The 16,875-nt window shown below is 42.3% G+C and overlaps 1 protein-coding gene across 7 annotated transcripts in view; it reads left to right on the top strand.

Moving 5' to 3' along the window:
* Positions 1-16,875, top strand: part of HECW2 (HECT, C2 and WW domain containing E3 ubiquitin protein ligase 2) — a 183,488-nt gene that overhangs the window by 154,978 nt on the left and 11,635 nt on the right. For 5 of the 7 annotated variants that reach the window (XM_083467333.1, XM_083467334.1, XM_083467335.1 and 2 more), the window contains 5 exons: positions 1,117-1,230; positions 11,103-11,255; positions 13,128-13,226; positions 14,388-14,517; positions 16,155-16,301. In XM_083467333.1, coding sequence (XP_083323459.1) covers positions 1,117-1,230; positions 11,103-11,255; positions 13,128-13,226; positions 14,388-14,517; positions 16,155-16,301 — 643 coding nt within the window. Of the gene's footprint in view, positions 1-1,116; positions 1,231-11,102; positions 11,256-13,127; positions 13,227-14,387; positions 14,518-16,154; positions 16,302-16,366; positions 16,615-16,875 lie in introns of those variants that run through there. The other 2 variants (XM_083467338.1, XM_083467339.1) reach the window with 2 other exon arrangements.

The raw sequence follows: 16,875 nt of genomic DNA, 5'->3' as shown, positions 1-16,875 counted from the left end.
ACTCAGGTTCAAATGCCCACTTGGGACCAAATTAGACATTACATGGCAGGTGTGTGTCACCATCTTTCAGTGGTTTTTTAAAAAATATATAATGCACATCAGCTCCAAGAGACTGCAGTCCATACTGCTTTTCCTCCCCTTTGCCATTTCATGTCCAGTTTGACCCTTGGCTATAAAATATGAGTGATGTACAGAATGAAATACAAGGGACCTGGGTAAACCACTGAGTCTCTTTTGCTTGCTGATCAGAAGGTTGGCGGTTCAAATCCACGTGATGGGGTGAGCTCCCGTTGCTCTGTCCCAGCTCCTGCCTACCTAGCAGTTCGAAAGCATGCCAGTGCAAGTAGATAAATAGATACCGCTGCAGTGGGAAGGTAAACTGTGTTTCCATGCACTCTGGTTTCCATCACGGTGTTCTGTTGCGCCAGAAGCAGTTTAGTCCTGCTGGCCACATGACCCGGAAAACTGTCTGTGGACAAACCCCTGCTCCCTCGGCTTGAAAGCGAGATGAGCACCACAACCGCATAGTTGCCTTTGACTAGACTTAACCATCCAGGGGTTCTTAATCTTACAAGGGATGTCCATAGGTGAGTGATCATCTTTCATCCAACAGCTTTTGGTTTTGGCAAACACTTTCCACCAAATAGCGGCCACTCAAGAATTTAGGTCCCGCCATTCTCACCTTGTCCTTTTGGCAGAATTCCATTGGTTTTCTGCATCATGTGTATTAAAGACATTCCCGGTCATTGCAAACTGTAAGTGCTGGAAACTTTTGGCGTCAGTCTCTGTAGTTCAGCCTTTTCAGGCTGCTTCTGTCTATGCCGAATCATGCTGGTGCTGGACCAAAATCAACTGAATTGCCTACACAGTTTATTTCTTTAGGTAAGCACCCTGTTGTCCTTATGAGGGGAGGAAAGGAAGAAGTATCCATCCCTATTACTCTGGCACAATGCCCAGGAAACTGTTATCTAAATGAATCCTAAGAAATGTTAGATTGGCTCCTAAGACATGGCTTGTAGTGCTAACTTTCCCAGGCAGTCTAAATATAACTAGGGGGGAAAACATTTAAGCTACAAATTATGGCCTCCTTTGATTCCATTTTGTTTCATTGTGCAGATTAATTATCAGGAGAGACCATTTGCTGGAAGATGCCTTCAACCAAATTATGGGTTATTCAAGAAAGGACCTGCAAAGAAATAAACTGTATGTCACGTTTGTCGGAGAGGAAGGGTGAGTAGAAAAGGGAAGTGGCCCCCAATACAGTATGTACTTTGTACTACGCTTCGCAGCTGCGCTCAAGTATTTCATCTACTGTTTGCGGTCTAGAGCGAGAAGAGGAAGGATTACAGCCAGGAAATGCCTCTCATAAGCCTAGAACTTACAGCTGTTCGAAAATAAGTTCTCCGAGCTTTGTGACATGTGAATTCCTTTGCAAAGCATCGATTAAACTGTGTACATGTTGAGTTCCTTCCAGATCTGTTTTTGGCAGGGAGAGCTCTATCCTGCATATTGCTTTGCACTCCCAAGTTTGCTTTGAAGGGTTGGAAATAGTTTTGCTAGAGATCTAGAAAACTGTAGCATGGTTTGAATTTTCTACAGCCGTTGCAGTAGATGCTTCAGGCAATGAATGAGAGAAGATTGACATTATAAAATTTATTGAGCTGTTCAAGAATTTGGCGAGGTTAGACCAGAAGCTTAAAAGAACTACAGGGTCATTGTTCCTTCCTTCCTTCCTTCCTTCCTTCCTTCCTTCCTTCCTTCCTTCCTTCTTTCTTTCTTCTATTTTGCACAATTTGCTACTTCTGCTCAAAACGCACTTCTGTTAGAGGAAGAAAGGCACTCCTATATAATCTCAGTTAGGGTCTTGCAAGCTGATTTGTGTGTGTGTGCGTGCAATGTAGCAAATGATTCAGGTGTTGTAATGTTCATTTCCTCAACATGCATACAGAATATTTTGTCACTGAGGATATGTGAATTCCACACACCAATAACGTAATCAGTTATATTAATAATCGTTAATATTGACAATACTAATAATCAAGTTTTGGAAGTGGTTTGAGAGTGCTACCAGCACATATTAAATAGTCCCTTCAACATCGCTGATGATGAATACGCTACTATCTTCTTCTTGTGATTGTATTAATAAATTTAAAATTTAACTTTATGGGAGGAATTCAGTGTTGTGCTGCTATGAATGTTCCGTCACTGCAAGCCTTTTTGCTTGCTTGACGGAACAATCTCCCCTTTCTTCCTCCCATTCTTATTTTATGTTGTATCAATAATGTGAACCACCTTTGGGGCCCTTTTGAAAGCCAGAAGGCGACATACAAATGCTTGCTATAAATAAATTCAGAAAACCATTTTTCAGTGATTGAACGTTTTTATATAACGTGATATGGAACGCATTAACAAATGAGGGCAGGCTTTTGCCTGGGTGTCCGTCACCAGCACAATGTGAATCATTCTGGTCCATCCCCTCTGCCTATCTGCATGCCCAAAGAGAGCAAGCTACAAGCTATAACGTTTGTGTGCTGGAACAGTTAAGCATTTGCTCCTGCAGCTGTTGTGTGCAAGTGTTTTGCTGCTTTGGCATTACTTCAGCCTTGTGCCAGTTCTTAAATTGTACAAGTAACCTGGCTGTTGGGAGGAGTTGCAATGAATGAACAGTGCAGCAAGGAGGCATGTTAACTATTTGCAGGAAAGCGTTGGCTAGAATTAGGTTGTTTTCGTGTGTCGGCAGCAAGCCATGCTAATTCAAATGCTGCAACTCTTTGTATGTATGTGGAAGGAAAGTAAGAGATGAGTTTCTCTATATCAGGTTCCTCCAGGTGCTTGTGGACTACAACCCCCATCATCCATGACCATTGGCTAGGCTGGCCGAGGTTCATGGGAGTTATAGTCTGACGGCATCTGGAAGGCACCACATTGGCTGCCTCTGCTATATATGTAGCCTCTTGCAAGCTGCGGGCCGACTCAGTTTTCTTTCTCTTGGTACTCTCTCCAGACATCGTAAAAAGTTTGTGAAGTTCATAGTGAGATAACACTCCGGCTATGTGTACTGTGCACTTGAAAAATCAAAATATTGTGCTAAGCCAAACCAAATTACTCTCCCTTTTTAAAATAAACACATTATAGTGTTTCTGTTCCACTTCTCCTACACTCAAAGCAGCTCACAAAAATCAAACTCAACCATAAGACTTATGAAACACAAAATATGGAACAGGCTAAAGTGCTCAGCCGCAACAAATAAGTGCAAGTGGTTATACTGAGGAGAGCGGCCTTTGCACCTTTTCTTCTGGGCGCCAAACTGAAAATTGTATCGTCAGACTTTGGAGACACTGCTACCTTGGGTTTGCTTTGCACCTCAGAACATAGGGCCAATCTTCTCAAGCATGTGGGCACGCGATAAAAATCTTAATTCGGAAGAGGCGCACTCGAAGATTAAATTTCCTTGTATTGCACAATATATTATTGTTTCTGGTAGTCATGGGGAGGAACAAGGAGCTATTTTGGTCATGCTGACAGAAGGAATCCCAGCTGAACACCCTTTTAAGCTTTAGAAATATTGCTGAATATTTCTCGCAATTTTCATGTATTTGGCAGCCATGACGGCTAGAAACGTGAACTTAAAAAAATGAATAAAACTGAAAGCTGATACCTTGTGAACTTAAAAAAATGAATAAAACTGAAAGCTGATACCTTCATAATGCTTTTGACCTGTAAAAAATGCTTTCATTTAAGAGAATTGCACAAAACACGTGCTCAGTCCCTCCAGGCCATATTGAAACAGACTTAAAAAGTAGAAGGTATGTGGGTATTCCCTATAACTCCTGGTCGTTTGTAGTTCCATAAAGTGGAAGAACTTATGGGGACGTTTGTTATTAAAGAGACCAAGTCTAGTTTAGAAAAGTCCAGCATTAAACCCTCGAGAGCCAGTGTGGTGTAGTGGTTAAGAGCGGTAGTCACGTAATCTGGGAAACCGGGTTCGTGTCTCCGCTCCTCCACATGCAGCTGCTGGGTGACCTTGGGCCAGTCACACTTCTTTGAAGTCTCTCAGCCCCACTCACCTCACAGAGTGTTTGTTGTGGGGGAGGAAGGGAAAGGAGAATGTTAGCCGCTTTGAGACTCCTGAAGGGGAGTGAAAGGCGGGATATCAAATCCAAACTCTTCTTCTTCTTCTTCTTCTTCATGCAGATGTTTGTCTTATAAGAACAGTCTTGGCCCATATGGTACGCAGGCAATTCACCAATGAATAAAGGTTCTGCATGGTAACCCTAGTGATAGGTCTGTTTTGCCACTCTCCCCAATGTGCAGTGTCATGTCAATGGCATCCGCATATCTTTCAACATGCCCCATTGCAAGCTTACCCGGGAGATGTCTTCAGGCTGGGTTAACATTTCTCATCTTGCCCAAGCACAGAAGGAATGTTAATGGCATTGCTGTGCTGATGATGATTAATGGCATCCTTTTTTAAAACACACACACAACCTTAAAATATTGCAGTGCGGGAGTTCAAGAGAAGTTCTTTCCATTCATTGATGTTAATACACAGATTTCTAGTATAAGCTACCTTCATTCACTATCAAAGTTGTGGAATGAATAACTGTGAATCAGGCTAACCTGTCTGGTCCTGAAGGTGTAGTAGAGCCAATGTTTGTATTTTCTGCTTGGGTTCCAGCCAGCATTACTCACTTTACAGTGCAAACCCTCTCCTCGTCTACTCAGAAGTAAGCCCCATTGAGATCATTAGGGCTTACTATCAAGTTGAGTGAGTAGATGATTGCAGCCTCATTATCTCCAAGCTGCCTGAACTGGCACTTGGACATCGGAAAATCCAGTTTGTAGAGTTACACTTGGTTGATGCTGTTGGCTCAATCCATTCGTGGAAGAAAACCACATTTCATTTATTGCCAGCCAGCCATATCTATTTCTTGTTGGCTAGATGTTGAAAGAGCAGTGATATATATATGCCATAGAATTCTACAAATGCACCTGTAAAATAAAGTTTTGCGCCAAGAAAAAGCAGCAGATGCAGTATATCACTGGCGGTACCTTGGTTGGGGCTTGGAGGGGCTTATGTGCTTGATATTTTTAATTACCATATTTTTTGCTCTATAAGACTCACTTTTCCCCTCCTAAAAAGTAAGGGGAAATGTGTGTGCGTCTTATGGACCGAATGCAGGCTGCGCAGCTATCCCGGAAGCCAGAACAGCAAGAGGGATTGCTGCTTTCACTGCGTAGCGATCCCTCCTGCTGTTTTGGCTTCTGAGATTCAGAATATTTTTTTTCTTGTTTTCTTCCTCCAAAAACTAGGTGCGTCTTGTGGTCTGGTGCGTCTTATAGAGCAAAAAATACGGTAATTTATTTAAACTTTTGCATGTTGCTTTTCTGCCTCATATAAAGAAGGCCAAGTTTAGTTATGCCCGGACAATAATGCAACCACTTCGATATGTATGAGAGTCAGAATGGGTGCGAACGGATAGGTCTCATTCCGTTTTTTGTCAAGGAAATATAAAAAGGTTCATCTGAAGTTCTTGTTGTTTGTTTTTGTTTTGCAAAAGTTTGTTGTTTAACAGGGAAGGGGTTTTCTCTGCTACGAAGGGAAGCTTAACACTTTCCTGCCCCATTGTTGAAGGTGTGAATAAACTACAGTAATCGTTCAAGGCTTCCATTTTCTAGAAATTGTAAAAAGTGGCTGTTAACAGGAATCATTAGCAGGGTGAAAACCAGGATACAGTGGTGCCCCGCAAGACGAATGCCTCGCAAGACAGAAAACTCGCTAGACGAAAGAGTTTTCCGTTTTGGAGGTGCTTCGCAAAACGAATTTCCTATGGGCTTGCTTCGCAAGACGACAATGTCTTGCGAGTTCCTGCTGGTTCCCCCCCCCCTTTTCTAAGCCGCTAAGCCGCTTATCAGCTGATCCGATCAGCAGATAAGCCGCTAATAGCGCTAATCCGCTAATCCTTCAATGGGCTTGCTTCGCAAGACGGAATAACCGCTAGACGAAGAGAATCACAGAACGGATTCTTTTCGTCTTACGAGGCACCACTGTATAGCAACTGGTCCTGTCCAACAGAGATAGCAGGAGCTCAGTCTTGAAGGGTTATAATGCCAAACTCTTGAGGGCAGTGCCTTGAACTTTCACTATAACTGGGAGCAGTTTTGCATGCCTGGGTATTGTGGAGGAACAGGAAACGGCCTGCACTTTTTTGCTCCTTTGTCTCATTCCAAATGTGTTGCAACACCTCCTCCTGAATGACATGTGCAAGACTTGGCTTACTAGAAAGCAGAAAGTAAGTCTGTGTGCTCTCTTCTTGGCACAATGCTGCTTTCCAAATGCCCCCAAAGGTAATCCCTGTAATTACGTTGTCCTTGGCGGTTTTAAGACCCAAACAACAAGAGGCTGTTGTTAGCATTAGACAAGAGTATACTGAAAAAAACGACTAGGCAAAACTGCAATACGTTGAACCAGTTCGTATGCAAGAGGGGTCGGAAAGAACAGTGAAATCAGACATTTAGAAATAGGCGAAGAAAATGCAACTCTGCCTAATCCTGGTGGTAAGATTTGGCATTAGGGTTCCAGATGTAGAATAATTATCAGTCCGTATTCCAAAGGTGCACATAATTCTAGCCAGATAGCAAAAAAGGCTGCCTCATATTCCAGCAATCAGGAATGCAGCTTAACGTTCACAGGTAAAATCGTCAGACAAGTCACCTGGTGACTGACATCATGCAACCCATGTGACTTGGGGCCAGTCATAGGGCACCTCATGTGTAAGCTACGTCTGTACCAAACTTAATTAACTGCTCGCATTAGAACAGCTTTGGGTTTAGGCAAGAAGATGTGAGCACGAACCTTTCTCCCTGTGGGAATAATGGCTATGAGTAGGAAATCTGAATGGTCCGGTCCATAATTTGGCTCGGTGGCTCATTCTATGTAAGAGGGTTAGCAAACTTGTTGATTCTGACTGGAAAGGTTTGTTCAAAGGAGAGGAATCTTTAAAAAAAAAACATGATTAATTGAAGTTGAATTAATGTTTTCTCAGGCTTTCAGGTGTGTAGGCAGCCAGGACACAGCAACCTTTCTATTGAGCTTAGTGGCACTTTGCTTCAAAAGCAATATAAAATAACAAAGCAAAAACAGTAAGGTAGGATCTCTCTTTTTAAAGAGCAGCCGTTGGAACACAGCACCATGGAATTTTTCAAATGAGTGTGAATTTTCTTTTGTTGAAAGTTGCCTTGGGTGTTTTTGCTGCACCTGCCAACAAACTTAGTGATATTGGTGTTTTTTAAAATGATACACATTTGCCTGCCTCATTATCATACCTATCATCTCTCTGAAATTAGTCTTGTGCAACACGAACTTCTGTGGGTTTTCATCTCAAATTTACTATCTCAGTCTGGGACAGAAGAGGAAGCCTGCTTAGTAAGTCAATTAGTTAGTAGGCTAAGTGAGTGAAGAGTGTGCGAATGCACGTTCCATTCACTCATTTTTTCTTGAGTTACACATTCAAATAAATCACATGTATAGATTTCCTTAAGACTGTTTGTTTTCAGTACAGCAGATGGGGAATTGCATATTTGATTGGGCTCTCTCATCAAACTCTGCTTTGCTACAGAAAACAGACATGTCAGTCTGGAAGATTCTAGGCTAGAATCCTTTCATTCATATAGATAGATACATATATATATAGGAACCATTCAAATTCAACTTAATTAGAAATATATAATGCATTGTCCAAGGCTATTCACTTGTGATTCAGCTAGGCTTGTACATGGAATGTTGTTAAATGGAAAATATTCAGCACTCTGTGCCTTTCAGTGGAAGAAACATATTTATGCTAGGTTGGAAAATCCTGCAAATCAAGTCCTTTCAAAAATCACATGCCAGCTTTACAGAATAAACAGTCTTGGATTATGAATGGAAAAGAAATTTGGTTAGGTTCTCAAACCTACCTAATTTGCACTTCCTGAAAGTGCATGTGAAGCAAAATGCAGCTGTCCTTTGAAATTAGCATTTCTTCAAATTTTATGATTCAGTCCTCCAACCAGAAATGTGTACAAAGGTGCATATCTTAGGGGAAATGTGCCTAAAAATCCATGTATTAGTAAATGTAAGGTTAAAAATCAACAACCAGTATGAGAGGAAATTGGTTTCAAAAATGCGCAGTAACATGTTGATGAATTTTGATGAGGACAAGCTAAGGCTGAAATGTGGTGAAATGTGGTTTATGCTGGCAGAACAATTCCATAACAAAGATGTGTTGTGTGATTACTTGTTATGTTTATTGTTAAAGTGTTACACTGCTTCCTATAGCTGTGAGCTGTGCTCCAAGGATCATTCACCAATAGGCAATGTCCCTCAGCCAGGCCTGCGTCCTTGCGCTTAGCTATTCTTAGGAAGTTTGAAGAAAAAAATATAGGGGGTTATGATTTTTCCTCAATGGACTCAAAAGTCAAGTCCTCACAGCAGCTGTCCCTCTGCTCTCCATCTCAATCTCCAGTAGCCAAGCAGAGCAAGTCCATCTATCTCCCTTAGAGCCTCAGATCTCTGCTGAGCAAACGTTCATTGTTTTGCCTACTCTGAGCAGTTGGGAGCAGAGCAGCCAACATCCTATTGGAACTGAAGACAGTGTAACAACGTAAGAAGCTCCCTTATAACTGAGTTAGTCCATCCAGCTCAGGATTGTCTAACCTGACTGGTATTGGTTCTCCAGGGTTTCAACCAAGGGGGCCTTTCCACTCCTATTTGGAAAAGTCTGGGGTTGGATCTGACTTTCCATTTGCAACATATGTGCTCTACTACTGAAGAGCACGTGGGACGCAGGTGGCGCTGTGGGTTAAACCACAGAGCCTAGGACTTGCCGATCAGAAGGTTGGCAGTTCAAATCCCCACGACGGGGTGAGCTCCGGTTGCTCGGTCCCTGCTCCTGCCAACCTAGCAGTTCGAAAGCACATCAAAGTGCAAGTAGAAAAATAGGTACCGCTCCAGCGGGAAGGTAAATGGCATTTCCGTGTGCTGCTCTGGTTCGCCAGAAGTGACTTAGTCATGCTGGCCACATGACCCGGAAGCTGTACCCCAGCGCCCTCGGCCAATAAAGCGAGATGAGCGCCGCAACCCCAGAGTCGGTCATGACTGGACCTAATGGTCAGGGGTCCCTTTACCTTTACCTTTTTACTGAAGAGCACATGGTCAGGGCCGTTCCATAAGACCAAGTGAGGTGCCTTCCTCAGGCGACAGGGTGCATGGGGGCATCACATCCCAGTGTAGATTGTTTCCCCCCACTTGTTCCCACTCTTCATTCGCCCCTTTTTCCCTGGCGGGAAGGGGGCACCATTTTGTTGTTTGCCGTAGGTGCCAAAATGTCTTGGGCCGGCCCTGACTGTGGTGAACTGCTGTTTCACTGTTCTCAATATTGACCGTTACCCTTTCCCAGAAGTCCAGAGGGAAGTGAGAGATCCTTTTGCCTAGTTGCTGGGTGGAATTTCTTTGCTCATGCCCAGCCAGATGGGAAGATCTTCCATATTAATTTCCTTCTGTGGGTTTTGAGCAGTGCTGAAAAATGAGCATCCTGAGCGTGGAACTGGAACTTTGTAAATTTCTTAATCCTGTTCGTAACATCATACTCATGCGAATTGGGGTCCTCACCGATGGTTTCAATAAAACAAAGCATGGAAGCAAAATATCTGAGGAACATGACCTGCTGTTGAGTATTAACCGTATCTTCTTTAATCTCCTTGGGTTATGAGCCCATGAAGAACGGCAAGACACTGAACTTAGCTCACTGCTGTTTAAGTCAGATAATCTCTTCAATGTGTGTCCACTTAACTGTCATCTGGGAAGTGAATTTCCTTATGTTTCTGACAGTTCAGGATTACTGGCCCTGATAAACAAAGGGTCTAAGTGAGTTGTAGCTCCCTTAACAAAATGCAGAACCCTGAAGGAAGGGGAGGGGGAAATAAGTCAAGTAAAATGACAGCATCAGAATAATTTCAGTTTATTCTTAATGGAAAAGGCATATTGTGAAATTGCAGTATTAGTTCCATTGTGCAAAGGTGCAATGTGGAGATTAGTATTTTCCATTTCCAGCTTTGATCTGTGATATGTTGAAAATTGCATAGCATGTATTGGGATGTGCCATTTACCGTATTTTTCGCTCCATAAGACACACTTTTTTCCTCTTAAAAACTAAGGGGAAATGTCTGTGCGTCTTATGGAGCGAATGTGTGGTCCCTGGGGCTGGGGGGGGGGCGAACCCGGGCTTCCCCCTCCAGCCCCGCAAGCTCCGGGAGTGGCAGCAAGGCTGCACGCAACCTTGCCGCCGCTCCCCGACCTGTTCTGGGGGCTGGGTTCAGGGGAAGCTCGGGCTTCCCCCGCCCCAGCCCCGCGGCTAAAAACAAAGCCATGGCAGCGAGCGGGATCCATCCCGCTCGCTGTCTTGGCTTCTTTGCTCTTAGGGCTGGGGGGGGGATAAGATTTTTTTTCTTGATTCCCCCCCCTAAAAACTAGGTGCGCCTTATGGTCCGGTGTGCCTTATGGAGCGAAAAATACGGTATTTATTTATTACATTTATACTTTCACATTGCCTGGAAGGAGCTCAAGGCGGCACATGCTTAGTTCTCCTCCTCCCCATTTAATCCTTACAACAACACTGTGATATCGGTTAGATTGAGAGCGAGTGACTGGCTCTTGGTCACCCAGTGAGTTTCATGGCTGAGTAGGGATTTGAACCCCCTGGCCCAGAGCTCTTAGAAGAACTGGAGATGTCCTAAATAGAATTTAGGAACGATGCGTTATTTTTCTTCTGAACTGAAGTGCAGTTGAACCAGCCCCGTGCATGGACAACCATCGAATAGACAACATTATACAATCTCTGCCTTTAAATGGGAGATGTACAATTCTGCTACAATGCAAAATTCTCAAGTGGAAATTAGGAACAATAACCGAACTTAGCAAAATGTTAAGTAATATAAATGGTAATTAAATAAAACATCATGGGAAGTATCATGGGAAGTAGTCTTACAGAGAATATAGGCTTAAGATGTGTTTTAGTTCATTCTTGCATAATAATAATAATTTTGTTTTGTTTTGTTTTTCAAAGGCTGGACTACAGTGGACCTTCACGGGAGTTTTTCTTCCTGGTATCAAGAGAACTCTTCAACCCATATTACGGCTTGTTTGAATATTCAGCCAACGATACTTACACTGTGCAAATAAGCCCCATGTCTGCCTTTGTGGACAATCACCATGAATGGTAAGAATGATGAAACATTATTATTACTGTCTACCCATAGACCCCTAATTTTGACATGTGTTTATTTAGTTGCATGAATAGGGTCCCCCGAAAGAGCTGTACACAGGGCCCCGTAGACCATAAATCCAGGACAGAGCATTCCTAGATTTCCAGTTTTCTGCCACCTTCTGAATTTCAATCTTTCAGTGTGGGGGAAGATCCCCAAAACAAACCCCAGTCCATCAGAACACAAGCACAACCAGAAATCATGGCTTATCTTTTGTCTTTGATCAGCTTCTCGGACTGAGGTGCTGTTCTAAAACTTTCATTCTTTTTAATTCACCAGTGAAATTTGCAAATGTTCCCACCCCCCACCCCCTTTGTGTTAAATGTTGTTCTTGTTTCTTGCATGTTCAGTGTGGGGATCAATGAAAAGTTGTGGTTTCGTGAATGACTGGTTAGTGTTTCACCAGCTCTATGGGGATCCACATTTGTATTAGAAAGCAAACAGCCCGATAGCTGCAACAGAAAGCCACTCTGTCAATTCGGATGCAAAAATAACATTAAATACAGAGAATAAAGTCGGCCAGAAAGAGATTTCAATCAGTGTTTACTGCCTCTCATTGGGCTGAGCCCTTTCCATGAATACAGATTAGGGAATTGGGGGAGGGGGCAGAGATAATGACCCATTTTCTTACGCAGGAAGAAACAGTGTCATTCCCAACACTATTTAGGACTATTCCGAATTAAGTTTTGTGTTTTTTGTTTTTAACTGTGGGGCCTGTGTAGCCTGAGGTATATTTCAATGGGTGCCATAAGAATGTGATCTGATATTTTAAAGCAAATAGGTTGATATGTTGTGAGTTATGTTGTTTTACGCATGATTAAAAATATATACAGTGGTTTTTTTCTTAAAAAAATAAATTTAGGGGTACTCTCATTTTCCTACTCATATTGAAATACTGCCCCTCAATGAGGCCAAAATTAGATTAACAAAACGTTTAGGGGTCTGCATACCCCCAGAAAAAAGCACTCTGTGTGTGTGTGTGTGTGTGTGTGTGTGTGTGTGGTGGCTGAGTTACGCTTTTTGCACAGTAAATAAATAAGTAACTCAGACCCCTGCAGGCAGAGTTATAGTGGCTTAAGGGGACTGCATATATGTATCAGTTGGCTTCCACAAACTTGAGTACGCAGCTGTTGCTGTAGGTCTTCCTGTTGTCTTATAATATCTCCCCAATCCCTGGGGCCATGAAACTGCTTTTTCAAGGTTTTTATTTCCAAGGATCCTGTTGCTTTGACAAGTTGCATGTTGGGCAGAGATCCAGAAGATGAAGGATTTTCTTCCACCTACACCTAGGACCATAGAAGACTGTCTTAATACTGAGCCAAACCAATGGGTCTAACTAGCTCAAGGTTGTTGACACTGACCAGGGCCGGACCTATCCCCAAGCCTGCAAAAAACTTCACCTCCCCCATTTTTAAAAAACTGTTTTTGCAGTTGCTAAAGGCCCAAAAGCCTGACCAGAAAAATCTAGCACCTGCCTGCCCAGTTGGAGTTACTTCAGCCATGGAGTGACACATATTGAATAGAGAGGATATTTTCCCCAGAATATTTTCCCTCTTGCTCTGAACTCATAAATATCGATGTGCCATCTATCCTCAGCGGCTGCATTTCTTGCCATTTCTTAATTTTTTTGAAGGACGGCCATTGTATAAAGAAGCTTAATGATGTTTTTGTTTCTAAAGGACCACGTGGAAATGTGGTGCCAAATAATACTAACTGAATGTTATTTTAACAAGCGTATTTAAGGGGTTTTAGTGGATAGTGCTGTAAAGGCTCATCACTGAACAAAAAAATAAGCCCGATCCGCTCTCTTAATTTCTCTTACGCAGGTTCAGGTTTAGTGGTCGAATCCTGGGTCTTGCTCTAATACACCAGTATTTATTAGATGCCTTCTTCACACGGCCATTTTATAAAGCCCTCCTCAGAATGTGAGTATGAGTCTTTTTCATGGTGAACCTTCTGTCAATTTCTTGTCCACAAAATAGGTGTCTAATTACAAGCCCAGTTAAGGCCTGCTATAATGATATTGATTGCTAATGAGGTCATACGAATGCTTTATCATCAAGAGGTAAACCTCGGTGTACGCAGTTGACTATTGAAATATTTTGTTTCTTGTATGAATTCTTACTTTGTATTTTTGTGTTCGTAATCTTGGTATGAATTTACAGTTACAGTGGAACCTCGGTTGTCAAACGCTTCAGAACCTGAACACCAGCAACCCAAAAGTGAATGCTTCCGTTTTCGAACATGTCTTGGAAGTCAGAACAGCTTCTGGAGCGTGTTTCTTCATTTATTAAAAGGAATTTGCTGACTGGCAATTGTGCCTTGGTTATTGAATGGTTTTCCGGAACGGATTACGTTCGACAACTGAGGTTCCACTGTACCATATTGAGCAGGCAAGGCAGTTGGAAGGTAGAAATAAAAGACTTTGCTCCCTGCAGTTGTCTAACCCTTACTACATAGTAATAGAGCAGGATTTCTTCTTTCTTTTTCCAGAAATAATTAAATTGAATACAAACAATAAATTAATTTAGACTGTATAAAGTGGTCCCTAGTTGTAGGTTTTGCTTTGCTACAGTAGATACATGGGGGGAACTGAAAGAGGAAAGATGGATTTTGTTCCGATTTGTGGGAAATAATTGTAGTTATGGGTACATGCAAAGCTGGCACTAATGTCAGCATGATCTCTCCGATCATGGAGGGCTCCGGTTCCTAATGATGACCAATATATCTTTGAGTAGGTAGGTAAATGTGTGCAGACTCGTTATTTTGGTTAAAATCAGCATGGGTGCAAAACGAAACAAAAATTATTTTAATAAAAAGATTCAAACAAATAAGTTATATAGGACTTTTATGATTTTAATGTGTGCTTTGGGGAAATATATACATCAGTAATTAAATAACTGCATTTACTATTAAGATAAATTAGTACTTCCAGATTCCTTTGAGCTTAAGTGGTGGTTCTTTGGATGTGTCTCTTTGCCCTTTCTAGTATTGTAAGAATTTTCTGTCTTAACTTCTCTTCACATGCTGCCTCTTCCGCCACTGCTATCATTTCCACTCCTCTAATTTATTCTTGTTTATGTTAGACTGTGTGACCTGAGTGACTTGGAATACCTTGATGAGGAGTTCCACCAGAGTTTGCAGTGGATGAAAGACAACGATATACATGATATCCTAGATCTCACATTCACTGTAAATGAAGAAGTCTTTGGACAGGTGTGCACAATTTTTTTTCCTCTGAAAACTACATAGAAAAACTTATTTTTAGTTTCATTTCTATATTCTCTTCCTTTATATCTCCTTTGTTGAGATGTAATGTCATTGGTGTGTTGTTTCTGCAGGTTTCCTTCCCTCTCGAATAAAAAGCTGTTTAATGTTAATGTTCAAAACTCTGTATTATCAGTTACCGGTCCAGCACAGCTTTAAAAGGCTGCCTCTGATACTATATAGCGTTGTGAGCTTCTTGAGATGTGAAAATGAGCAATTCCTCTTTTATGAAAGTTATCTGGACTCTAAAGTCTCTGCACAGATGCAGCTGAGGCCGGAATTGACCAGACTCATTTGTCCAAAATCAGATTTACAATGGTACCTTGGTTCTTGAACTTAATCTGTTCCATTTGACCCCCCAAAACCATTCGAAAACCAAGACACTGCTTCCAATTGGCTGCAGGAGCTTCCTGTCTCCCCTGAAAGGTTTGGCAGGAGCTTCCTGTCGGAGATTTGGCTTCCAAAAAACCTTCACAAACTGGAACACTTACCTCTGGGTTTGCAGCGTTTGGGAGCCAATTTGTTCAGGAGCCAAGCCGTTCTAGTACCAAGGTACCACTGTATTTACATTGACTGTTGCTCCTTGTCCAAATTAGTAGCTGTCATTCTAGCATTTAAAGGTAGCAAGTGCAACAGAGAACCACTTGACTCCATTGAGATTTGTAAGAGTTGAGTGCCCAGCTTTGCACTTCAGTCCATTGGGTGTCTCGGTAGCAACTGAGGGTGCCAGGCTTTCTCTTCACCGCTCTGGCAGAGCCACTCCATTGTGGAGGAATCCCCTAACTTAGCAGACAGTGGGCAATTTTTTCCCAGGGATTCTTGAAGCCGGGTAAGGAGCTTGCAACTTGAGGCCTGATTCATATGTTACCGCTGCAGTGCTGCTGCCAAAAATAGACATGTATGGTCTGGGCTCTACATCACAGTATCTACCCGCAAAATGGATTGTGTGGCTGCTTCCTATGTCATTTCCAGTGGTGGTAATGCAGACTCAGCACTCCCGTGGGAGGTGATTTGAGTTGACCTGCCTAATGGATGCTCAAAGAAGTTGCCACAGTGTTGTTGAGCTCTGACCACGTGGAGGCATTTCTTTGGCACCTCTTCAGCCTGCAGCAGTATTGCTATGAATCAATTTCTCTTCAGTATACATAGATGGGTGGGGTATAAATACATTATTATTATTATTATTATTATTATTATTATTATTATTATTATTGATTACTTTTGCAACTCTGTGCTATTAACTTGCCCGGATGGGAAGGAGTGATTTGAAATTCTTCTTTGCATGCGACTTCTTGTTGCAGTGTGTGTGTCAATATTAGAAAGCTTCATTTCAATAATCTCTTTAGAATGTGAAGGCTTGTTTCTATATATCTCTTTGGGTTGTGGGGGGGGATTTCCTGCTTTGTACTTGATACCACTGGCCCAAGAGGGAGTTTTCGGCTCCTTTTTTTTTTAAGCTGCCTGGGTTTCACCACTTCAAATAAGAATCTGCCATTGGGGGAATAAGTACAGCTTGATAATATAAGAAGCTCAGCAGATCAACAGATCCTTCTTCCTAACGTTTTGGTGGTGGTTTGCCTTTTAAGATTACTGAACGAGAACTGAAGCCTGGAGGTGCCAACATCCCAGTCACAGAGAAGAACAAGAAGGAATATATAGAGAGGATGGTGAAATGGAGAATTGAGAGAGGTGTTGTGCAGCAAACAGAGAGTCTAGTGCGTGGATTTTACGAGGTAAAAAACAACAAGCCCAAAATATTCTGATTATGTTTTCAATGTTTTACGTCCCCCCCCCCCAGCATTGCACCATTCAGCAGGATTATTCGCAAGCCATGATTAATGCATCTCCCACAACTGACTAAATTGTCCTGAAAAGCATTGCATTGTCATTGGTACTACTGCATGTGCAGAATTCATCATTAAAGCCATGGAGTCAGGTAATGAAGGCTACCTTTTGTAAGGAACTGGAAATGTAATGATCACTATTCGTGCTGCTAGCAGTCAGCAACTAATGCATGAGTTGAGGAGCCAGTCATTTAGTCTGGACATAGCATTTCAATGTATGTTTAGAATATTGTACTGGGGTTATTACGTAGACTTTTGAGCTGCTCCGAGGCCAGCTTGGTCCAGGATCCTTAAGAGTTCGTGCTTGGGAATAGGTCATTGGTCACCAACTCCCTCTTGTAGTTGGTGACCAATGACCTATTCCCAAGCACAAGCTCATAAGGATTCTTGATATTACCATGGCAAGGACCTTCATCTATCTCTAGCAGTCAATGGCAATTTGTGCTAGCAGTAACCCTTTCAG

The sequence above is a fragment of the Podarcis liolepis genome (assembly GCF_965112155.1).
Source record: "Podarcis liolepis genome assembly, chromosome: 1".
NCBI classification, from domain to species: domain Eukaryota; kingdom Metazoa; phylum Chordata; class Lepidosauria; order Squamata; family Lacertidae; genus Podarcis; species Podarcis liolepis.
The sequence above is the reverse complement of the archived record's forward strand: the minus strand, read 5'-3'. Positions and strand labels throughout refer to the sequence as shown.